This window comes from Periplaneta americana, chromosome 12, assembly GCF_040183065.1.
Source record: "Periplaneta americana isolate PAMFEO1 chromosome 12, P.americana_PAMFEO1_priV1, whole genome shotgun sequence".
NCBI classification, from domain to species: domain Eukaryota; kingdom Metazoa; phylum Arthropoda; class Insecta; order Blattodea; family Blattidae; genus Periplaneta; species Periplaneta americana.
Genome location: NC_091128.1, coordinates 1,378,292 through 1,403,842, shown reverse-complemented (window position 1 = coordinate 1,403,842; position 25,551 = coordinate 1,378,292). Strand labels below are relative to the sequence as shown.

Sequence of the window (25,551 nt, the reverse complement as noted above, 5' to 3'; positions counted from 1 at the left end):
ACATTAGGAAGCTCCTACAGTATGTTCCTGATGAACACATGGCATTCTACAGAGACATTGTTCAGTGGAAAACTGTTGCAACGTCAGAAGACTCTTATGCAAATGAGGAATATTAATCTTGTTAAACAGAAAGTTTGTTAGTATTTTTGTCGGAGATTCATTGCAGCTGGTAGACTTTATTTTGTCATGTTAATGTATTATTTTTGACATAATTATGGTAAAAAAGAGTACTGTTTATTTTGAAAAGGTATCCAAGTCAGATTTGTAAAATTATAAATTTATCCTGTTTAAAATGTCAGTTATTACAATACTATTACAGATGTATTGGTCAACGTGACGACAATGTTTTTCACCACATTTTAAAGTCTCTACTTCTTAATTGTTAGCCCTAAACAGTTTTTTCCATTTCCTGAAGACTTTTCATTTAATGATAACCCCCTTTCAAAATAAATTATTCAATTATGTTCCAAGTTGTTTTGATTTTACCAGAGTTTTGTATTGTTGTGTTATAATGTCATTATTTAGCTTTTTAGATTACTTTGTGTATTATTTTTGAATAATTTTTATAGTGTTGTTTTAAGTTTGCATCATTATTATTTCTGCTCGGTTATGTATACTGTACTGACAAATTCTCACAATTTCGCGTCGGTTTCGCTTCCGGTCCTGCGTTTCGCGTTGGTGTGAGCACGTAACGGGACTATAGCAGGCCAGGAAGAATAGATAATTCGTCTTATTATAGTAAAGGTGGATGAGCAAGTCATCGAGGCACGTGACGTCAAGCGTCCATTGGCTTGAATCCTGCTAAAGTGCTCCTTTGTTTAACCCGCCGTAACTGAGAAACCAGCAAAGGTTTTGAGTAGCGATCAATTTTAAAAGTAATTTCCATTCTAGTCGATATTTTCCTCGCTCTAATAAAGTTTGCCGCTTGCCAACTTCTAAAGGTCTAAATGTCTATTCTGGACAGATCACATCGAAGTTTGTTTTTTATCGCACATTTCAAAAAAGATTTTAATTTTCGATTTTTTTCTATGCTTTTCTTAGACATTGAGCTATCAATTAAAAATTACAGCGCGATTATCATAGAAGCTACGACGTAGTTCCAGTGCAGTGAGTGAGTAGACAGCGAAATGAGTGTAATGTTGAAAGGTACTTGTGCAGATATGAACATATCATATACTCGTGGGTTTTAGTTCGATCTTAGTTTTAAGATACAAATTAGAATATTTCAAATGTTATTTTAAGTGATCGTTTCATTTAATTTAGTATATTCCCTGTTGTTGTTATTATTAGCATTATTATCATTAGTATTAATTATTAGTATTATTATTAATTGTATTTTTAATTAATAAGTTTATTATTGTCATTATTGAGTGTAATTAGTTACCACTGCCCCCGGGTATATACCCATTGCAGTGTGAATAAATACATACATACATGATACATACAGCATTTAAGGCACCGGGAAATGTATAAGCCAATGCTTCCTAGACGACATCATGCACAGAACTCATCCGTCATTTGTCTTCACCATTACTATAATTCCATCACGGTGTGAGCAGACCTATATAACATTGATCCTAATCTGCCTTCATACCCATATTGTATACTGGGACGTTATTTATGACACGTAAGTCACTCTAGCACTGAAGCATTGGTCACAAAGGGACGCGGACGGCTACCTGACGAAAAAGGCAGGGGAACTGCTCTGCTCTGTGGTCAGTGCGCTTGCTGCATCGTTCATGTGAACTTGGGTCTCGCATCGTGTCTTTTAACTGGTGAGTACATTCTACACAGAAAGCTCTGTGTCTTAAGTTTGTGTTCGAAAATCTGGGCCTGCTGTTTAGAATTCTCAATGTTTCTTTTATCATGAAGAAAACTGATAGTAGAATGGCCTAAGCCTAAGCTATGGTGGAGCTTTCGCAATATTTCGTTAATACAGTCGGAATCCACATAAGAGACCCTGGGTTCCATGCTACATTGCGTACATTGTTTGATAGTATGTATAAACATTCGGATATACTGAATACTATAATTATAGTACCTAAGGAACAAGTTGAGTCAAATTTTAAAGAGAGACACCTCTCTCTCTCTCTCAGACCCAACATAATTAGAATTTTGTTGGGTTGAGATGGATTAGGGTTACTTTCTTATTGTTTAGTTATTTATTATCAGAATGTTAAATCTTATAATGCGAGTATAATTACTGCCTTATCCAATCGTATTGGGGATGTTTGTTTATTAATAGCAATTTCGTGAATACCTCTCTCTCTCTCTCTCTTGCGCATTTGCTATTATGCTATTATTGCTGGCATTGCTGCAATTCCTTCCATGTTGTTCGTGGAAGCATCAGTGGCGGCCTGGTCATCTCAAGTTTGTCCACATTCTTCATCCTTGTTATCTGTGTCTCTTACATTGATACAAACTGATCTCTCACTTAGTCAATTGCGATTTTCTTCCTCCTCCACACTCTTGCGAGAGGCAATCAAATGGACCAGTTAGTCTGGTTACAGCGCTTGCGTTCACAGTGACTCTCAGTCAGCAGTAATATCAATTAATGATAAATATAACACTAACATTATAGCCTCAGAGATAAGAACTTTGGTAATGAAAAGTGCCGACCATATTTGTATAACTTGGGTCAGAGGGCATACTGGGATAGTTGGAAACGAGAGAGCCGACGAATTGGCAAAGATGGCAGCCAACTCTGACATGCCACTGTCGTACAATTTATGTCCGATATCCTGTATCAAAAAGGTAGCCAGAGAACATTATATGCAAGAATGGAACGAAAGATGGATCGATAGTGATAAGGGAATGCTTACAACGGTCTATGATCGAAATAAATGTTAAGTAATAACGCCAAATTTCGTACTGACACAGTTTTTGACTGGGCTTGGGAAATTCGGGGAATACTTAAATAGATTCCATATTAAAGACGATGCAACTTGCATTTGTGGGGAGGAATCTCAAGATGTCAAACATGTATTATATGATTGTCCAGTCTTTTGCCGTGAAAGATACGAGTTTGAGTTGTTACTGAACACTTTAAATTATACATTTACCAAACCGTTAACCCATATACTTACCAACTCTAAATCATATAATTATTTCATGTCCTTCTTGAATAGAATATTCGTGAAACTGTAAAATGTTAAATTATTCCGGGGAAAAAAATCGTATTAGTTCTAATCAACTATTATGAAACTAAGTTTTCAATTTCGCATACTACAATTGCACTATTGCTTTTTTTATTTGACTTCTAATTTTGATCCATTTCTTGTAATACCTCCTTATTGCCAATTGTTGTTAGTAAATGTATTTAATTCGTAAATTCTAAGTCATCTCTTAATATAGCTATTTATTACTTTAAAAAAATATGTTTAATAGCTATTTTATATATATATATATATATATATACATATTTCTTCCTATAACCATTACAGGTTGCCATTGACAAAGAGTACCATGATACAATAAATATAGAGAAATGCCTTGAGGATTTATGAAACATATTTTTGTTGTTACAGTGAAAAATAACAAATTGAAATAGATTGAAACACAAAATAATAGGCCTATACGAAGTAATGTCAAGAAGATGTGAATTACAGTTATGGTCCGTTTGAATGATGTCTGAAAATAGCTATTGATCCTTTGCGTGTTTGTTTTTAAAATAATGTGTTTAATCTGTAACTACAGTCAGTGTATTGTTATTAGCAGGGAACGGATTTATATGGACTAAAAATATATGAAATATGTAAATATATATGTAGTTATTTTTACCAAAATATGGAATTAAATATGGATTTTTACCAAAATATGGAATTAAATATGGACTTAAAATTATAAAAAAATGACTATGTACGTTAAATATTGGTACATTTTAATCAAACTAAACAAAAAATATAATGGACGTACCTTATCTTCCAATGTAGTTTCAACAAAACACAATTTTTATTGTCTGTTACCATAACAATAGGTTACAAACATTTCTTTCAAGTGCTGAAAAGTGAATCTTCTTCTATTGTCTCTGAGGATAGATTTATACTGACTAAAAGAGCGTTCGACGTCACAAGAAGTAACTGGTACATAATTCAATTTCACAATGTCTGCTGGGGATAAGTCCAAGTTAATCTTCACTGTTGATTCACCACTCATCACAGCAACAACCTTTTGTAGTTCTTCATATCCAGGGTTTTTTGAAAGTACAGTGTCCACCTTAGCTCTTACTGCATCTGCAACTTTACCTCTACCACGATTCAGTTGTTCCACAGTACTATTTATAATTTCAAAACTTTCAGATAGTGAAAGGTGTCTATTTTGGAGACTTTTGAGCGTTTTTATGATGCATGAAAATGTATGCTGAATGTGAGCTAAGTCATTCTTCACACTTATGTCACAGGTAACTGTTTTCGCAGTATCAATTGAGACTGCATCTTCAGAGTCCAATGCAAGGAGAACATTGTTAATAGAGTCTATATGTTCGGCATAATATTCAACTGCTTCTAGCCATGTACCCCATCTAGTTAAAATTGGCTTTGGTGGCAATGGAATTTCAGGGTACATTTCTTTCAACACGTTAACTCTACTGGGAGCTTTGAGAAATACTTTTTTCACTGATGAAATCAACAAATCTACTTTAGGGAAATTGTCTCTGACCACTTCTGCCACACGATGAAATGCATGCGCCACACAAGTAAAATGAGTCAATTTAGGATATACAACAGATAATGCTTGTCCAGCTTTGACCATATAAGGGGCAGCATCGCTAATAAAGAATAACACATTATCGTACATAATACCCTTTGGCCACAGGATACCCATAGCTTCGTTGAACAGTTTAACTATAGTTTTGTTATTGCACTTTTCTAGAACATCACAATGTAAAAGAATTCGTTCAGAATATTGTTCACTTAACAAACCGATAACTACATTACCAACAAGTCTACCTTCTTTGTCGGGAGTCTCATCAATGGAAACCCAAATTGAACTATCTTTAATTTCATCTCTTATCTTCTGTATTGTCTCATCGTAGATGGATGGAGCATACGTCTTCCTAAGTGTTGACTCATCCGGGATTGTATGTTGAGTATATTTTTCAAGGAATTCCCTGAAGACCTTATTCTTTAGTTTGTAGAGAGGAATATCAGCAGAGATGAGAGAACGGCACAGGTCGATGTTAAACTCAGATCTTACATTCGATGTTGTTGGTTGTGTTAAAAACAATTGTCTCTGCTTGGAATTTAGTTGTTTGTTGGCCTGATGTTTACTAGTTGTAATGTGTTGTTGCACCAGGAACTTTTGTGTAGATGATACTGCACACTGACACAAATTACAAAATAATATTTTATTGTCAGTTGATAAACCATCTTCTTTAAATTCTGAAATGTAACTTGTTAGTTTTGATTTTAAATTGACTGAATGACGTACTTTTGGCATATTTACCGTCTTTATAGTATGATTTACAAAACTGAACCTATGTGTACTCTGACTGGCATTTAACTGTTGAGCTGCACAACTGAAGTCTGTTAAAAATTTTAAATTAAATTAATACAGTTTTGTAACTTACTTTCCCATTGTTGATAGGACTGCTAATTTTCAAATAACTCTGATGTTAAAGGGATTACTGAACATGTGTTTAAATCTCTATTGTTGAAATGTATTTTTAAAAGTTAATGGAATTTTGTTTTGTTTTATTGTTAAACCTAATATAATATGGACTGTTTTATATGAAATATGGAAAATATATGGAAATTAACGAAAATATGTACTAAACTCTAAAATATGGAAAAATATGGAAAATAAAAGTAGGATTTTTCAACCCTACACATTGTGAAACATAAAGATAATGCAAAATATAAATTATATTAGCTTTATAAGTAAATATGTATTTACATATAAATCCTTTCCCTGGTTATTAGTATCTCTTTCTTGTTACCTAATGCTTTAAAAAGAATGTGTTTAATTTGTAATTTTAAGTCATTTCTTTTCTACTATTCCATCACTGTTTACATTTGTTTTTAAATCTTTTGTATCGCTCCTATCATTATATAGCCTATTGCCCTTCAAGAATTTCGTTAGTTGTAAGCCATTACTTACGTTACTATTTTAATTATTGTACTTGTTCCTGAATCATGTATGTAACTTGTAATACCTCTTTATTACTCTTAACTGTTTCATTGTTCAAGAATGAAGTATTAATTTGAAATTGAAAGACAAACTTTGTTTTATCAATCTACTATTGATTATTTTTTAAGATCGTGTATTTACTATGAAACGGTTAGACATTCTCGTATATCTTTTGCGTTGATTATTCCTCACACATCTCATTAATCTTTAACAGGAGCCATACTTCTACATAATTCATGTGAATTGTAACTGTGACCACTATTTGTATTATCACTTTATTTTGTTTACTGGTCATAAAATATGTATTTTGATGTCAACTATAACCCTAATATATCTCAGGGTGAAATAGGGTTTATTAAATTAAAACATCTTAACCGGCTGGTAGTAAGTAGGCTTTAATTAGTCTGTCGTGAGACAAAAGTGTATGATTTACGAATAGAATGATGTAATGGTGTGAAGTGTTGAGTTATTCGGTTTCTATGAAGATCTTGATTCGCACAAATTCTGAGGTGACAATTACTATGGCGGGTAGCTCGCTCAAAATCAATACCGGCAGTACTTCTTATCCGATGCAGATATTGCACCACGGACAGAAAGTGCAAGTGTAAGCATGAAACAACAAATTCTTCAGACACCATCCGAGGGTATTCCACGAACTCGTGTCCCCCCTCTTCGACATGCGCAAACGGCTGCCGGCCTATATAACCTCTTTGTGACGAACTGTCGGCTAGCTCGCTAGAAATGTAGAATTGATTTGTGTCGCTCTCATGGATTAGTAACATACGCAGTGGAAGTTACATTAAAGGACTTGCTCGAGTCTATCGGTGTCGGTCTTCCTTCCAAAGACATAGTCCAAGAAAAATACAAAGCTTGGAAGGTAAGTGTGGCTATGATTGTCAATGTTATCAATGCTATTCGGTAGTTAGAGGCTTATTTCATGCTCAGTACAGTCTGTTTTCCTGCACAGTGTTGCAACGTGTTTTGACGGAACCAGAAAACAGTTACAGAAAATCGAATCATGTTTTACAGTTCTTTGCACGCTGTCTTTTGTTACGTCACACGAATATCACTTTCTTTAGTGGGTTATTTTACGACGCCGTATCAACATCTCAGGTTATTTAGTGTTAGTGGCGTATGCTGAACCTGGAGTACGGGTGTTCTGTCAAAGAAATATATGTAATTGGTCTATAATCGCACGAGTTTAGTTGTACAACGACTCGCAGCTACATTAATAGAAATATCTGTTGTTGCAGCAGGTGAGTGAAGTTTGAAACCTTCTCGAAACTGGGGTATAATTTCGCCACGCCAACATACTTACTCTGTTTGATAGTATTTTTCTGTGTGGTAGGACGATCTCGGCAGGCACATGTCTATATTGTGCTCCAATATCAATAAGAATTTCAGCCACATGTTGGAACTAACTATGCTAATGGTCGACACACATCTGAGCCAGAGCATTAGTAACCTCCGATGAAGCATTACTGCCCTTCGCAATACTCGGCCGGTAACCCCGCTCTTTTGTCTTTTGAGAAGGGATATCCCCGTTTTTACACAGAGCTTCTTTCTTCATCTACCACAATTAAAAAATTGTCCCATACAGCACTGTTCAATTACTCCTTTCAAAAAATGTTTCCATTTTGAATTAGTTTATCTATAGATTATAAACAATGATGCCATTTTATTATAAATTATAACATACAGTACACGACACACGTTTAGGTATCAATAAACAACTGAGAGTCAGGAATCCAGGTAGAGCTACGAGTCTGCGAGTCAAACCCCGGCCCTTCGGCTCCTGTAAGCTCGCGATCCTAGCTCCACATGATGGGGAAATGAAGTACTCGCTTCTGTATTGTCGGTTGCCTAATAAGTGAAGAAAAGCCAAGCAAAACTCGAGCCGTTCTCATCTCTAGTTTATGAATCACAGATGATTTGAATGAGGTTTTTCTTTTCAAGAAGGGAACAATTGCTTTGCTTTGAGAGTAGCTCTGGCACTGTTAAACACTATTACTTTTAAGTAGGTACTTCAGGAAAAAAGTTTTCAATTTAAGAAATAAACGTTTTCATATAGCGATACGTACTCGTATCTAATGCTTATTTGCCGAATTATAGTCAGACACAAGCCTTGACGGCAGAGTCCACATCTGTCGAGTAACGGTTAGCGCGTCTGGCCGCGAAACCAGGTGGCACGGGTTCGATTCCTGGTCGGGACAAGTTACCTGGTTGAGGTTTTTCCGGGGTTTTCCCTCAACCCAATGAGCAAATGCTGGGTAACTTTCGGTGCTGGACCCCGACTCATTTCACCGGCATTATCACCTTCATCTCATTCAGACGCTAAATAACCAAAGATGTTGATAAAGAGTCTTAAAATAACCTACTAAAATAACAAATAAATTGACGGCAAAGAAGTCTCCCCTTCCTAACTATTTGTTTAAAGGGACTGAGGAACAGGTGACTGTTTCCGTTTGTTGATTCAAAGGGGGTCCTTGTAATTTGGGAAACAAGTCATCTGTAAGTGTCTGTAGTAGTTTTTTTTTTCCTTTTGAACGTGTGTAGTGTTCATCAATTTGCTAGCCTGAAAGTGGCTGTATAAGTAATTTGTTTTTAACCCCTCTCAGTTTGATTGTTTTCTTCAGTCGGTGAAGTGTTCATATACCCGTGGAACACGACATGGAATTGAGCTGGTCAAATACGCGAATAGTATGACTAGAGAAACTAACCTAACCTAACCTAACCGACTGTCGACCCACTTCTCTTCATTCTTACTCAAAACAGTTAAGCACAAATGATAGTACACCATATGGATGAATGAATGACTGATGGAACGCATAATCCAGCAATGCCTGAAGAATATCATCGAACAGACGAGAAGAGCTGATGATCGTACACCACCACAGAGAGGAGTGGGGGTCCGCCCAGCGCAGCGTCATGGCGTCCTAGCCCTCACACGCTAAGTTGGAATGGTCTGCCTTAAGTGAATATTTCCCACAAAAATAATAAAAACGCTGTATTAAAAAGGATACTCTCATAGATGTTAGGAATTATTTTTATATACTTAAAAATTCAAAACAAAAGTTTCAGTTATCGCGAAACACTTCTGTCTCAAGATAAAACAAAATTCGAAGACTTATTAAGAGTCAGGAAGAATGGGAGAATCATTTATGTGATAACAATGCACATTATGTAAAGAAGCAATAATTAATTATTTGTCTATTTTGGTTCATAATACATTGTTTAATTTCCCTGTTTTGTATGTAATAACTGATAATCCACGAAAACAAATTATGAGCAGGTATATCATTAATAACATGATAAAGAATTGGATTGTTGCGATATGTGTAGAACATAAAATTCTGATAGTCGTGACACCGATATCCTATCCTTTGTAGGTCAAATTATAATAAAAACTAACCTCGAACTATTGGACCTTGTAATTGCAGAGCCATGAGTCCACCTGCAAATTCCAGTCCGGCAGTTCCCGCAGAGCGGTCAGCGAGAAGGCTCACCACCGACAAGATGGAGATGGTTCGTCCGGACCAGCCCAGTCGCTGCACGTGGCATCTGGGGATCGACCCCAAGCAGTCACCGCACAGCCACAAAAATGTGTGAGTCATTTTGATGATACCGATTTTGACTAAAAACTAAACTGAGAAGACCATATGAAGGTTGTTTATTTATTTAATCTGTCTGTCTGTCTGTCATGTTTCATACCGCCATACATTGCAATGCGGTGTTGTATCTTGGGACCAACACACACCTCGGTAGGAACAGAACCTCCACTGCTGGACGGAAGAAGTACGCCATGTCAGATTCTTAAAAACACTAATTGCCTTATAACTATATATAGTATATCACAAAGGAGTGCCGTAACCGTAAACATCCACACGAAACTTCAAGGCCACTGAGAAGGATGTGGCAAAACATGCCTCGAAAACTGCGTTCCGTTTGCCATTTTTTGCTCGTAATTCCATACATCTGAACCAATATAAACGTTTGAGGTGTCTTGTCGCGCTTGATCGACTAATGAAACGCAATTATATATTATATTATATTATATTATATTATATTATATTATATTATATTATATTATATTTAGTCTATATCCAAGTTAAATTGGACACTCAACTGTAAGAAATTATTGGTGACAATTTATGAACATTCAAAAGTCCTCGAAATTCAAACGTTGGCAAGAATGCAAAAACGAAAACGAGCACAACTAGAGGAAAGGGCATCCGAAGACGAAACAAACAAACAAACCCAATATCACCGCTACGGAGTCCGGACACATTGCCATACTCCGCAATCAGAAAATATTTATTCATTGAATAAACGAAACAATTGAAACATTTCTTTCGCCAATTTCGCCCACAACCGTCCTCGCTGACAAACGTACTTCTAAGTCCATTAAGGCTAGGAGCTCACATAAAGGCTGTGATTATCGTGTACAGTTCATTCACTCACTAGTGTGCCACTGCTGTTCTTTTACCGCAAGGAATACTTCCCCATATCAAATCTTAAGTTTCTGATTCCTTTTCAGTTTGTCCAATATTAAAGCCATCCTGGTACGAGTAGAAATATTTCAGACATATCATCACATCTGCAAGCATGTAGGAACTGCATTAATTCAGAACCATGATCTTGCGGAAATGCAGACGAGCAGGATTGGTTTTTGAGGCCAAGGGGCTCTAGCTCCGAAACAAATGGTGCTCGATAGAAATTCTGAATGTATACAATGCCATACATTGGATTATATATTTAATTTTACATTTAATCATTTAAAAATGATCTTAAATTTGAAACAAAATTAAATAACTGAAAATATAAACATTTTTAACTGATTAGTTTACAACACTTCATGAATTGCCATGGTTATATAGCGTCTGAATGAGATGAAGGTGATAATGCCAGCGAAATGAATCCGGGATTCAGCGCCCAAAGTTATCAAGCATTTATTCTTACTGGGTTGAGGGAAAACCCTGCAAAAATTCTCAACTAGGTAACTTGTACCAACCAGAATTTGAACCCAGGCTCTCTCGTTTCACGGTCAGACATGCTGACCGTTACTCCATAGCGGTGGACAAGTAACTGATATCGCTTGCGGTACTTAAAAGGACAACAATTTTGTTACACCAAATTACCATTATAAAACACCAGGATCGAGTGACAAAACCTTGCATGGGTGGTAGAGATGTTTCCAAATCAGCCGATATGCGTGAGGATTGTAAGTAGTGCATGCGGTGAATAAAATATGGAGATCCGGGTTCGTGTCACGGTCAGGAAAGATTTTTCATTAAAAAATCCAAGGTGATTGACAAGGTCGCATTTCGGATTTTTCTGGGGTTCTTTCATCTTCCCACGTTAGACATTCCGTCCCATCTCAATTCCATTAATATCCCATAGCATTCTCTGGATCGAGATGCACTTGGGGCTGGTGGGTTGCCACTATTAACGAACCTTAGTAGTCAGTTGGAATGAGCCTGACTAGAGGATAATTATATTTCTACAAGGTCGTGTAATTACAAGCGAGATGTAGCCTACAGCACCAGAGAGAGGTCGAATGTCTTGTTCGTTTTCTATGAGTCTGTCTGCGAACTAGATCAAGCACAGTAAGAATCGGGTTGCAGCAGCAGTAATGCATGTCAAACATGCTTTAGTCAACTGTCCGAAGACAGGTCTGTGATACCAAGAAGTCACCACTTATGAGGCAAGTAGGCCAAGAGATAATGAGGTAGGGTGGCCAGTTTCTTTTCCCCTCCATTGCATATATCGCTGACCAGCTACATATTCCACTGATCAGACTTCAGATGCTTACAAACAATATGTTCTTCCTCTGACACATATCGTCAAGTGAGATGTACTGCGTGGTAACAGATGTACGAACCTCGTGGTGACAAAAGTGAATCGATGACAAATTGTTGCAGTGGCAAAATGTAATATGTGACGAAAATTCCGGATTCCCTTGTAATATCGAATAACACCAAAATTAATTGATTATGCAAAGCATCATACTCTGTAAGGTCTTGCCTCCACCCACAGGCGAAAGTGAAAAGACGCACCGGGGTATGAAGAGAAACAAAGGAGAAGGTACCGTTGGGATACGTTGCCGTTATCCCGTTATCTGTAGAGTTGCAACAGAGTCCAGAACCCCCACTTAATCCTGCCTAATTATTGTAACTGCAAAAAAAGCTGCTGGATGTTTGGCTTCCTTTCGTTAGAGCATAAGCGAACTATAGCCAGTAAAGCCATCACGGGGTTCAATCAGCAAGAGCTTCTAAAACCTGCGGCAGTGGACAAATGTCAAGAAATAGAGGATAAGTGTCTTTATTAAAACCAGCGAAAGTCGTGGTCCAGTACTGCGTTTCTCTCTCCCACACATTGGGCCATATGAATAAAACTGAAGGATATCCTTCTAAGCAAGAGGTTGAAGTATAAGCATATGCTTCGCATTGTAAGAATAACCTCTACCTTATCCTTCAACCTTCTGCTTCGACGACAGGAGCATGTGCTCATGAAAGTTGTTGTGACGTTTCATATTGCAATACTGTGTATTTGTCGGCGCTCTTTATCGACTCAGTGCGGGTGTTCCGTTTCATAAAGGAACGCGATAAGCAGCAACGGCGGGCCTCCCAATGACACAGCAACTTTCCTTCTGATGCTAATAAATCACACTCATTTCAATCACAACTAGGTAAAGATTCCGCGTGATTAAAACTGGATCTTCTGATTCAGACGACGGTAGCTGTGAGCCCCTTGAAATTACAATGATATTTTTAGCTACACATCCCGGAATATTAGAAAAAAAGTCACAAGTTCCAGAAGTGCAAAGGAAAAAAAAAAAGAGACAGCATTTCAGAAAATGATAAAATATTTCGAAGAAAATTCGGCATACTAATAACTTCCTCCTAACATGCGTCTTTGCAGTGGTCATAATAATATTATTAAATAGAATTGCGCCTACTGTGAGTGTGAGAAATAATGATAGTTAATTAAAGTTTCTGCCTTAATCTGTGTGCATCAATAAAATACGAGTAGAAAAATTATATCAGTGTAGTGACGTGAATAATTTGAAGTCCTTCCAGTGGCAGATTCCTCTGGCTCCAAAGTATTTTCATCTTCATTTAAATCCTGTATATTTTCTGTAAAGTCATAATCATGATCATCTAGGTACTTCTCTAGCCTACATTGTGCAACAAAAAGCAACAAACAATGATTGTAGGGATGTTTGAGGCAGCAATTGTACAGGCGTATTGTATAATAGAAAACCTACTTCTTAGTTGGCCAAATGAAGGTTCTATTATAAAATAACTGTCTCTTTATTTTAAAATCCGATTTCGATATGATACCATGAGCCATGATTCCAAGCCGTCACCCAGTAGGACAGTATTTTTAAAATCCACTTAACACATCACGAACTGATGAATTTTTCCTTATTCTACAGTCATGAACGGACCCTGACCACCTAGCTGTAACACTCGTAAAGCGTTCTTTTGCATTGCATGTAGCCTGCAACATGCTCATCATTTCATGATCATACCAGCATGCTGTGTAGGTTAAGAATACACACGAGTCCAGTGTAATACACTAATAGCATTCGGAAAATTAAATTTCTATAACTATTCAGTTATTGCAACAGTTGTACGTAGCTTGTAATGATGTTGACAATTTCAGCCATATGTTCGCTTTTTCTGTTATTTTTTTAGATACACTAATAACAGGTCCCGCGCCGTGGCATCCTACCTAGGACTCGCGTTACGGAATGCGCGCTGGTTTGAGTCCTCATGGGAGAAGAAATTTTCTCATGAAATTTCGGCCAGTGTATGGGACCGGTGCCTACCAGCATCGTAATGTACTTGGGGAGCTACGATAGGTAGCGAAAATCCGATTTTGCAAACTAGCTATATCGGCTGGGGGGATCATAGTGCTAACCACACGATATCTCCATTCTGGTTGGATGATCGTCCACCTCTGCTTCGGCATGTGGATGTGAGGCCAGCAGCCGGCTGTTCGGTCTTGGCCCTTCATGGGCTGTAACGCCATGGATTTACTTTTTACTTTTACTTTTTCATTAATAGCAGTTTTACTGATAATGGTGCCATGTATATCCATCTCTTCTGCAATACCTGATTAGAATCTCGGGATTGACCATAAACTCAAAAAAAAAAATAAATAAATAAATAACAAATAAAATAAAATCATCATCTTCATTTCCGATGATGTCTGACTGGCTTTAGAGGGCTGGATCTGATACGAGTCCGCACACTTAGGCACGGTTTGGTCCATTGTGAGCTCTATAGGCCTATATCCGATAATTGTTCAAGTCCGACGGTGGCTTCGATGGAATCCATGAATCCGACGCTGATAAATTGGCCAACCTGCCTCAGCTCCAGATACAGCCAGATCTCGTTTCACGACGAGTAGCCTGATAAACCGCAGGGGTTCCAGGCCCCAAGCCCTTCCTATATCAGCATCAGAAACTCCCAAGACTTTACACTAACCTATTTTTACTATTGCAGATAATAGATGAAATGAAAGGATAGAGGGAAATGGGAGTATCCCGAGAAAATCCTTTGCAACGTCTGATTTTTCAACCACAGATTCCATCATGATCTGGACGGGGATCGAATCCGGGCTTCCTGGATTGAAAACAGCAGCTAGCACTTGGGCTAAAGAGGCGGCTATTTCCGAGAATGCCCCTCCTCTTCTCCCCTGTGTTTCTTCCAGAAAATGGGATTAATCCATTGGACATTTTCTTCATGAAGTGTACATGAACTCTTATACTACTCCCTAACAGCACACCACCATAATTTGTAGTACTTTTCACGTCGTAATGCGACTGGTAATTCAACCATCACAGAGATGAGTCTGCTCCTGACCAGACTTCACTTTTTAGAAGGATATGCTTCTGAATCGAAGGATATGCTTCACTTTATTCATACATTTTTTTCTAATTTTGAAGCAAGAGGTTTCGCTCCAAGCAAATGCTTCTTCCTGTGAAGCAAGTGCTCTTTTCCTATTGCGTCATCAGGAGGAGAAGGTTGTGCTCTGCTTTTTATTATCAAAATCTGAAGCACATCCTTCAAAATAGTAGAGTAAAAGGATATGCTCAACTTTATTCTTACGGCCTATTGTCCTTCGCAAAGCTACCTCCGGATCGGATCAGGCGGTGAGGGAGTATTTACCCATGAATTTGCCGGAAATTTTGTTTTTTGCAAAGCAGTTACAAGGCTCTGCGAGGACGTTTGTGTACTACTGATGCCGATGTTATTGGAAATACGAACGTATGTTTCTAATAGGGATGGGATATTCTAAAATTCGAAAACTCGAATCGTTGCTTTTTTCGTCATTCGAATCTTAACCGAAAAACTGTTAAAACTTTGGCAAGATTAGTTTTAACTCCACTGACGTCACTAGAAACAAGCGTTCACTTAATAAAATGCAATTTCGATGGTACCAGGATCACCAACTTCACCTCGTGGTCGCTCTGAGTGTCACAATATTCTTCTCTATAGGTATATTGTTTGAAAACTGTTCTCTTAAATTCGTCTTTTTATTAAACACAGACTTGGTAAATTTTTACAAAAGCAACTTTTGGAAGTCTGATGGCGGCTATCACGCCCAAGGCTACTCATTACACGGGAAAGTGGTTTATATAATAAATATACCAATCATTAGTAAAAATTGTTAACTTAAATAGAAGTTTATTCTTTTTTCCGTCATATTATTATTATTATTATTATTATTATTATTATTATTATTATTATTATTATTGCTGTTGTTTAGTCAGCTGTCCGAAGATAGGTCTGAACTTCACAAGTGATACTAACAAGGCACCACTTATGAGACAACTAGGCCAGGAGATAATGGGCTAGGGTGGCCAGTTCCTTCCCCCCCCCCTCCATTGCATACATCGCCGATTGGCTACATATTATTACTAATCAGACTTCAGATGCATACAGTACAAACAACTGTTCTTTCTTTGACGTGTCGTCAAATGAAATGTACTGCCTGATAATAGATGTACATATCAGCCAGAACCTCAATAAGAGGTATTATTATTATTATTATTATTATTATTATTATTATTATTATTATTATTATTATTATATTAAGGATTCGAGAGATCTTGAGATTTGGGAGCTTCGAGGGATTCGAGAATCTTTTAGGATCAGGATTTGAGAAAATTTAGGATTCGTTCTACCACAGTCTTATACATACAGTCGCGCAACTTCAACACTTTTTTTGCCAACATTCGCGACACTAGCGCCCAAGCGGCAGGCAAGGCACTGGTCATAGGGTTGATACAGCCAGCACGTGCTTTAAAGGGATGCGAGATGTTATAATAACGTTTTAATCATGCGTCGGAATAAAGGCAATGTGTGCAATGACGAAAATTGCAGTAACAACAAGTTTAAATCTCCGAATTTGTCGTTCTTCAGATTCCCTAAAGACCAAGAGAAAATCATAACTCAGTCATAACCAATAATCCACGTTGTAGATAGCCTACGTATTGTGTTCTATAAAACATTTATTAGTTATCAGTTACCTATTTGTATGTCAGGAAGAACAGTTTAAACAAAAACAAAGTAAATACCTGTTACAGTATATTATTTTTTTGCAGAGATCATATGTGTAACCATTCCGATTTTGGATAATATATCTACAGTTTTTAATGCAAGTAATTCCATAATTTTTGTATTCGTGTTTTTTTCTTTATATTTTTAAAAAGTTGAATGTTATATAGCATTCAAGTAGGTATCATGGTGTTAATTTTGCAAGAATTCATGGAGTATAGTAATCCTTTTGCAAAATATTCACTTCTTGAATAAATCCAGACTGTGTCGATAAATTTCTGATGTGTTGGTGTAGATTCATGTGGCAGACGTATTAAGTTCTCAAGAAATAAAAGAGCCTTTTTAAATTTAATATAAAAAGCAATCTTTTCTGTAATAATTTGCATGACTGTTATTGGTGTTGATTTTACATTCCCAGTGATTATTTGAGCCGTTCAGTGCAGAAGTGGTGTAAGTCAAAAGCAGGTAATGAGGTTTAAAGTAAGAATTCTGTAAAATACAGCGCAAAGTAGCAATTAATATATCCTTCGTGCTATTCACCGACTATTAATAGTTTAAATACATTCAATATTAACTGCCACTTTGCGCTGTATTTTACAGAATGTTTACTTTAACCCCTAATTACCCATTTTTGACTTACATCACTTCTGCTCTGAAAATAAAATTAGGCCTACATTTTCTGAGTTAATTGAAGTTACAATTTTTTAACAAAATTGTGTGTTCATTTATTTGTTCTCACCTACGTCATATTAACAGTAAGTGCATGTAAATTACATATTATATAGGTAGGATAAGTTAAACTTAGGCATTATGTGTGAAAACTGGAAATGTAATGTAAAATGCGGTAAACTTGCCATAAAAAATTAAACCATAACATCAGCGCTATTTGTGACTCAAAATAATAAAGGAAATACAGGTTCTTAAGAAATGGAAAAATAATGAACTTCATATTAATGTTTAAATCCTCCCCTTTTCTTTATTTTCAAGTTTACCTCAGCGGCCGAGTTTACCCCAATTTGCGGTATGCAAAATCGTTAATTTCTCAGGAAATAGGGAGAGGAGTTCACCACGCGATGTACCCTACGAGATATGCCCTACAATTCTGAAGCTACTAATTTTTACTCTTCTCACAGGAAATACAAAGTTCCAATGATTCATAAATATATTTAGGAATGAATGAATTAACCGACCACGCACGAACAATTATATTATTTCAAACCATGATACGTGATCAGAGCCATGATTCAGTTGTAAGGAGCAGAAAGAATTACTTTTATTCCCAGCTTCTGAAACTTGTAGATTAGCTGCGTGTGAAATTCTTCCAGGATTCTAAAGTAGAATTAATAAGAACCATATACACTTACAGTCTTACTAATAAACCGTGTATAGTTTTTATACCACACTTATCCAGAGTTGAGACAGAAAACGTTACTAATAAACCGTGAATAAGCTATGGACGTATAAACAGGCTGTAACTATACAATGGGAATTGCTTTGCAGTAGTTATATACACGAAACCCCTTGTTTAAGCGTTGTATATAGCGAAAAAATGGCCGCCCCTCTAACAGCTGTTCGTATCGACTGTCATTTTATGATAATAATAATAATAATAATAATAATAATAATAATAATGATTTATTTAACCTGGCAGAGTTAAGGCCATACGGCCTTCTCTAACACTCAACCAGGAGTAAAAACTGCGTTATAGAAACACTACAAATTTACAAAGTACACACAAAACTGAATAAGATAATAATAATAAAATGTAAACAACAAGTAAGAAGAAATCAGACATAATATATAACATACAGAAAGAAAGAAAAAAAAGCATAATAAAATGTCAACAGCAGGTCAAAAATAAATGAGGCCTACAAAGTATAAAAAATAAGAATTATTGATAATAATAATAATAATAATAATAATAATAATAATAATAATAATAAATAGAATAGTAATGATAACAATAATGATAATAATAATATTAATAATAATAATAAATAAAATAATAATAATAACAGGCCTAATAGCAATAATAATACTAATAGTAGTAATACAATAGTGCAGTACAAAGCATACAATGAATACAATATTTTTAAGTATACACAGTAAGGAAAATTATGATGGTTACCTTGTAACCACAGAAGAACAAACCAAAGATCATAGAATTAATAGAATAATATTGCTGTAGCTTGCACTCTTTGACCAAAATATAGTGTGGTAATCGATTAGAGCCAGTTGTACTATCGATATTTAAAACGCCACACTACAGCGCTCTACCGGATGCAATAGAGAACCTCAGATATTCCATTACCTTTCGTAAGGAAGTAATGACGAAACTATGACGTATCTGTGTAACAGTTATACTGTTATACACGACGTATGTACTGATTATTAGTAAGGAATTTACACACGACTTATAAACGACTTACTCATTGTATAAATATAAGACAGTTAAACGTCTGTATATAGAGTTTTTATTAGTTAGACCGTTATTGTATAGCATAAAAATATAAAATAAACTACGCAAAACCCGTTTTCTGATGTGTTATCATAAGTCGTGTGCACACTTTTAACTTGCCTGCCGCTAGAGGGCTACTGTCGCGCCAGCTGTCAAATGTTGGCATATTTTATACGTATGAGTTGCGTGACTGTATCTATTAGACTGTGGTTCTACTGTCTCGCATGCCGTTGACGTCCCTCTGCTGTGTCGTCGAGGTGTACAGAGGGAAAACGGGAGTGACGGGACAAGAAGGCCGAAGTTTGTGATGATGGAAAGCTGGAGGTCGGAATCGGCGCGTCTCTGCTGTCGGACCGGACAGTCCCGATTGTGTGGTGCCCCGGGCAGTAGTGGCACCGAGGAGCGTTTGATGGAATGAGGGTTGGCAGCGGTGTCCATGAGGAACAACACGTGTAGTCACTGGAACCGGCAGAAGCTCGAAGTTGGTAAGAGCTGCCGATAAATGAACATTTTTCCATGATACGGTCGTCTGCTCGTTCTCTCGTAAAGGGAGGTTTGGAGAGTAGCCCTTACAGCCGGGTTGTTGAAGCGGCGAGTCAGTCCTTACTGCAGTTCCTCCCAGGGTAAAGGAAAGGAATGCCACTGAAGAGCAGTAGCCAGTCCCTTCAGCACTGGGAGGGCACCCTCCATGGAACTCAAGGGGTTGTGGAACCTCGGCGGGGCGAAGACTGCGTGTGACTCTCCAGTTCGTCGTTCTTTTTGCGCCATAATTGTCCCGTCTTCGAGCCCGAAGCACACTGCGTGGAAGAAGGTGCCGCAGTTCACGTAGGCAGCATTGGTCTCTGGTGCGTGCGGGGGTATGTGGATTCTTGTCAGTATCAACTCAGAAAAGGCCCCACGTTGGGCGCCTCTACTTAATAATAATAATAATAATAATAATAATAATAATAATAATAATAATAATAATAATAATAATAATAATAATATAACGTTTACAAGGCGGGAAATGGTGTTAGTGTTCTCCAGAAAATTACTCTTTCAACTTTTCTGTTACAAAAATTGAAATAACGGCTTTGGAGAGGCCGCTTCCACTTCAAAACAATCATGTAAGACTAAATCGTTTTCTAAAGCTTTCAAACCTGAAGTTTATGAAAGAAATAACTGGATCTGTGGATTTGAAGTTACAAATTGTTTTGTTCCTCGTGTTTGATGCTAGGTGTGTGCAGTGCTGTAGTTGGGCCAGGCCGGTACGCCGTACCGTCTAAATTAAAAACTCGCTGTTACCGTACCGGAAAAAATATAGACTCGAAATATATTAATTAGGCTATGTTTAAATAAACTTTAACATACTTTGAAATGGAGGATGTTAGCTATTTGAAAAACATTTCGATTTTTATATTTAGCATAAAAGTAGCGACTGGCATCCCATATCCTTTCCTTAAACGCTAGGCCATTCGTTGGTCTGGCACTTCAGGCGTAGTTATGATTTGCTAGTTTCAATTTGCTTGCATAACGCCGTGGTATTTCTATAAAAAGGACCAAAATTAGAGACTTTTTAAAAAAGGGGAAAAGGGGAATATGGACTAAAAAAGGAAATTATAAAAAGGAGGTCAAAACCACATAATTTGGTCGGTGGAAGATAGTTTTGAACATCGTAATTAATTAGCCTATTTCATATTTCGTGTTGAAATAAAATCCGGTCTCTAGTAATAACAGAACATTCATGTTATCAGTAAGTAGCTAGACGGTTGCGAATTTTTGTTTTCGTCAAGTCAGAAGTTCGCATGTACTTGAATGAGGGAGGGCCAACACAGCCAAGGCAAACTCTGAAAGATCGGTAAAGCGTCAACATCATATTATTACAGATATACGAAATCCCTTCCCCACCAACTTTTATCAGTAACCTCTTTGCAAAAAAAGAACTAAAATCAGGGTTGCCACACCGTTTGTAAGAAATAAAATAAGAACATATGAATATAAGAAATGTTGCCAAATTATCGTATAATAAGGGATTGCGAAAAGAAACTGGCCACTCTACCCATTATCTCCTGGCCTACTTGCCTCACTTGTGAGGTTCAGACCTGCTGTCGTCGGACAATTGACTAAACAACAAGGGATTATCCTGCGGCCATTATCGTACGAAGTGGCAACACTGGCTCTATCCGCAACTCACAAGACAGCAAGACTAGAGGGCAGAAACCTGACCCTGATAACCCGACCCCGATAATCGAGATACAAATAATATTTGCGACACAACATTTCGTCTTCACTCAATGTCGAAGAATTGGTTTAAACGTAATCCGCAGATTACAAATAATATGTGAAATTGTATGCACTGCCCTTTAAAGAAAACATGTACAGTACTACATTTTTAAGAAATATTCAGTTAGGTAGAGACCACAAATGTTCGCTTAATGTCCTATAAAGTGTAGAATGAATAGAGCACTTTCTGGTAATGTAGGGGAGTCGGTAGGCAAATTAATTATTGACCATTTCAGTTTCATTAAAGACTGAAATATAAGAAATATTTAAGCACGTCAGTAAACTAGTGATTCAGAAAACTGAAAAATACGAGTTACATGATTCATATTCATTGCTTGTAAATTTAAATTAATTATTGAGCCCAGCAAATATTGTAGTAGCTGCAATACGAAGCCTATTCATTACATAATATAATGTAAGCAGGTAAAAAAATAGCAAAACATTTAAATGTTTTATTCAGTTTGAATAGGCTGCAATTTACTATAATGTAATGCTTGAACATCTGAATTCAAGATCCAGCGACACTATAATAATTTTACTGAGGTAATTTTAAGGGTTTCGAAGAAAAGAATTCCTATGCCGATAACGCTTGCTGCAAGTTCCTCGTGCAGACAGAGTGGCTGTTTGGAAGCTTCACAAAGAGGTCGATGGTACTGCTAGTCAAGAAGTAGTAACATGCACTTAGGCGCCGAAGAATGGAAATGAAGGCAAAGAGAGACAACCTAACAAAAACAAATACGTTGTATTAATAAGTAGGTGATGGAGGTTTATATCACTGCAAGTGACTGGGGACGTAATGAAGGAAAATCGTGATGATTACGAGGAGGAGCAACGTGGGAGCTGATTAAATGAGGCACACGTGGAGCAATGAGAGCGGGTGGTCGAAAGATTGCAAGGAACTTAAAGTGTGGAAGAGAATTCGAGAGATTAGGAGAACGACGGAAGATTTGAAGAGACTAGTGTAGCTTTTGGACAGGGACAAAGAATCGAGAAAGATATATGTGAAGACATGTAGAATCGATTAGAATTATGCGGCATGTTGGTGTAAGAGTTTACGGAATAGAAATGCTAGAAGACTGAAAACGGGGAATGAAGTGAGGTGAAGGCGGGAGACTTTATAGAGACGAGAAAGAATATAGAAATGCACAGTGGGGAAAGAGAGAAGGAACGAAACGTGAGAAAGGTGTAGGACACGGAACAGAGGATACAATGGCAGAAAATAAGTAAAATTTATTTTTAGAAGGATGGCGGAAAGAAGAATAGCAAGTAAATAGTAACAATTAAGGCACAGCACTTCAAAGGGCACGACCCACACTGCCTTCTACTGCGCACAGTAGAGGGACCACAGAACACAGTTAACCTGGAACCAATTGGAACCACTTGCCTCTCGCCTTAAGTTTCCCTGCCTGCTGATAAGTATCTGTTACACAAGAAGTGGACCCAAGAATAGTACGCGCTTAGAAAGAAAAACTGGTACCAAAAGTAACAGGACAAGAGATTGACTATTATATAGCACTCTTTACTTATTTATCAGTCAGTCAATCAAACAATGAATGAACCAGCTTTGTGTTATTCAGCAGTATTTGCAGATTTCTTTCTTTTTTGACTGTCCGAAGACAGGACTGATTACACGACTTTATTTTATCTTTCTGTCTGTCTGTCTACATATTCATCCATCTATATCTGTTGTAAAAAGATTAGAATTGTTCGTGTATTTACTTACTTACTCACTGGCTTTTTAAGGAACCCGGAGGTTCATTGCCGCCCTCACATAAGTCCGCCATTGGTCCCTATCCTGAGCAAGACCAATCCAGTTTCCATCATCATATCCCTCCTCCCTCAAATCCATTTTAATATTATCTTCCCATCTACGTCTCGGCCTCCCCAAAGGTTTTTTTCCCCTCCGGTCTCCCAACTAACACTCTATATGCATTTCTGGATTCGCCCATACGTGCTACATGCCCTGCCCATCTCAAACGTATGGATTTAATGTTCCTCATTATGTCAAGTGAAGAATACAATGCGTGCAGTTCTGTGTTGTGTAACTTTCTACATTCTCCTGTAACTTCATCCCTCTTAGCCCCAAATATTTTCCAAGCACCTTATTCTCAAACACCCTCAACCTATGTTCCTCTCTCAAAGTGAGAGTCCAAGTTTCACAACCATACAGAACAACCGGTAATATAACTGTTTTATAAATTCTAACTTTCAGATTTTTTGACAGCAGGGGAAACTCTCGAAATATGCATTTAGGCAATATAACATTTTCTTCATTTGAACATAAAAATCATAATGGGTAAATATCCATTTTTACTTTTTCAGTATGCCAAAGGAAAAAAAAATGCAATTGCTGGAAGTTTTGCTGTCTAGTCATGACGTCATGAGACTCCAATACAAGAGTGGAAGATAGGGAATTTATTTTTCTGACAGACCACACTTAAATTCTCCCTTTCTGTGCCCATTGCATTGGAATTGCTTTGAGAATGAATTATCACAAACATTCTAGTATGAAGTATTGATATTGAAATCAGGATTTATATTGCAGCTATTCATTAAACAAGTTTAAAACACAAATAAAATTGAAGAAATCGTATATTAACATCTTTACGAGTAGTTTTGATTTCAACTTTATTTTTTACCTTTGTATTAAAACTAGACAGGCTTAGTCTATCCATTTTTTTTTCATCAATCTAAATATAACTTAGTATTCGAGAATTGAAGCATCAGCTGGAACAACGTTATAAGTTACATTTGGTAAAATTTACAGGAGCTGGGAAAATGTGTACACCTATGTTGTTCCAGGGTAGCAAACCTTTGAGTGGACAAATTTCACGTACTGCATTGATGGACAGTTGCAAGCCAAGGAGTAAAGCAAGGTAACATGTCTTATACACGGAAACATGCCAGATGAAGGTTTTGTAACTTACGTTGTTCCAGCAGACGCTTCGATTAGTGAGTTTGGCTTAAGAGATTTCTTGTTCCCTTTCTTTTCAGCATGAACTGTTACAAACATTTTTGCTATCATATTGTATTGTATTATTCAATTCATTTCTCTTTTCAGAGTTGAGAGAATGAAAATCATGCCAAATATTCTGTTTGCTGTTGGCAACACGCCTCTTGTTCGGATGAATAACATTCCAAAATCATTTGGTTTGAAATGTGAGATGTGTAAGTCATAACCAATTTAAGACTGTGATTCCAAAAAGTGTTCAAGCCATTTTTATGAAAGGACTGGGCTAGTTTTTTAATCCACCGGTCTACAGATTGAGTGACATGCATAATAACACAAACTTTTAGACAAGGATTGACGTTGTTTTGCAAGAAAAGAAGCTTAAAATATAACGAAAGAGATCTAAAACATCATATATGTGTATAAATCATAAAAATAGCCAAATGGATTGAGTAAGTTTTGGGATTACAGTCCTCAATTATATCAATATGATTTACGATGTTATATACCTTCAAAGGGCTAAATACATTAAAATGTGAGAACAGGGAGAAAAGGGAAATTATTTCAGTGTGGGTAGCTCAGTTGGTAGAGCAGCTGGCTACGGACTGGAAGGTCCGGGGTTCGATCCCAGGTGGTGACAGGATTTTTTCTCGTTGCCAAACTTTCAGAATGGCCCCGAGGTTCACTCAGCCTCCTATAAAATTGAGTACTGGGTCTTTCCCAGGGGTAAAAGGCTGTCAGAGCGTGGTGCCGACCACACCACCTCATTCTAGTGCCGAGGTCATGGAAAGCATGGGGCTCTACCTCCATGCCTCCGAAGTGCCTTCATGGCATGTTACGGGGATACCTTTACCTTTTACCTTTTTACCTTTATCATTAAGATCACATTATATGCAGAAATTTTAAGGTGAAAATCTGCAGTGCTTGGAAAAGTGGCGCAAGTCAGTTTCTACAAACATTTTTTAATACTTTATTGACAACTTGCGGAACATCTGCTCGCTTGGCAAAAGACGTATTTCTCCCATTACAATAATTCTTACAGAAGAAAATCAAATTGACATAAACCAGTGTGAAGACAGTTTTTTTTTCCTTCTCCTGTAAAATTAACATTTTTGACTTGTGCCACTTTTCCCGAGCACTACAGATATATTAATGTAAATCAGAGATTAAAACGTCCACATAAT

The 25,551-nt window shown here is 37.0% G+C and overlaps 1 protein-coding gene across 2 annotated transcripts in view; it reads left to right on the top strand.

The window, feature by feature from the left end:
- Nucleotides 1-1,722: 1,722 nt before the first annotated feature.
- Cbs (Cystathionine beta-synthase) overlaps nt 1,723-25,551 on the top strand; it is a 41,073-nt gene continuing 17,244 nt past the window's right edge. The window contains exons 1-3 of one of the 2 annotated variants that reach the window (XM_069840750.1): nt 1,723-1,775; nt 9,567-9,731; nt 24,479-24,585. In XM_069840750.1, coding sequence (XP_069696851.1) covers nt 9,571-9,731; nt 24,479-24,585 — 268 coding nt within the window. In that variant the 5' untranslated portion in view covers nt 1,723-1,775; nt 9,567-9,570. Of the gene's footprint in view, nt 1,776-6,607; nt 7,004-9,566; nt 9,732-24,478; nt 24,586-25,551 lie in introns of those variants that run through there. The other variant, XM_069840749.1, reaches the window with a different exon arrangement.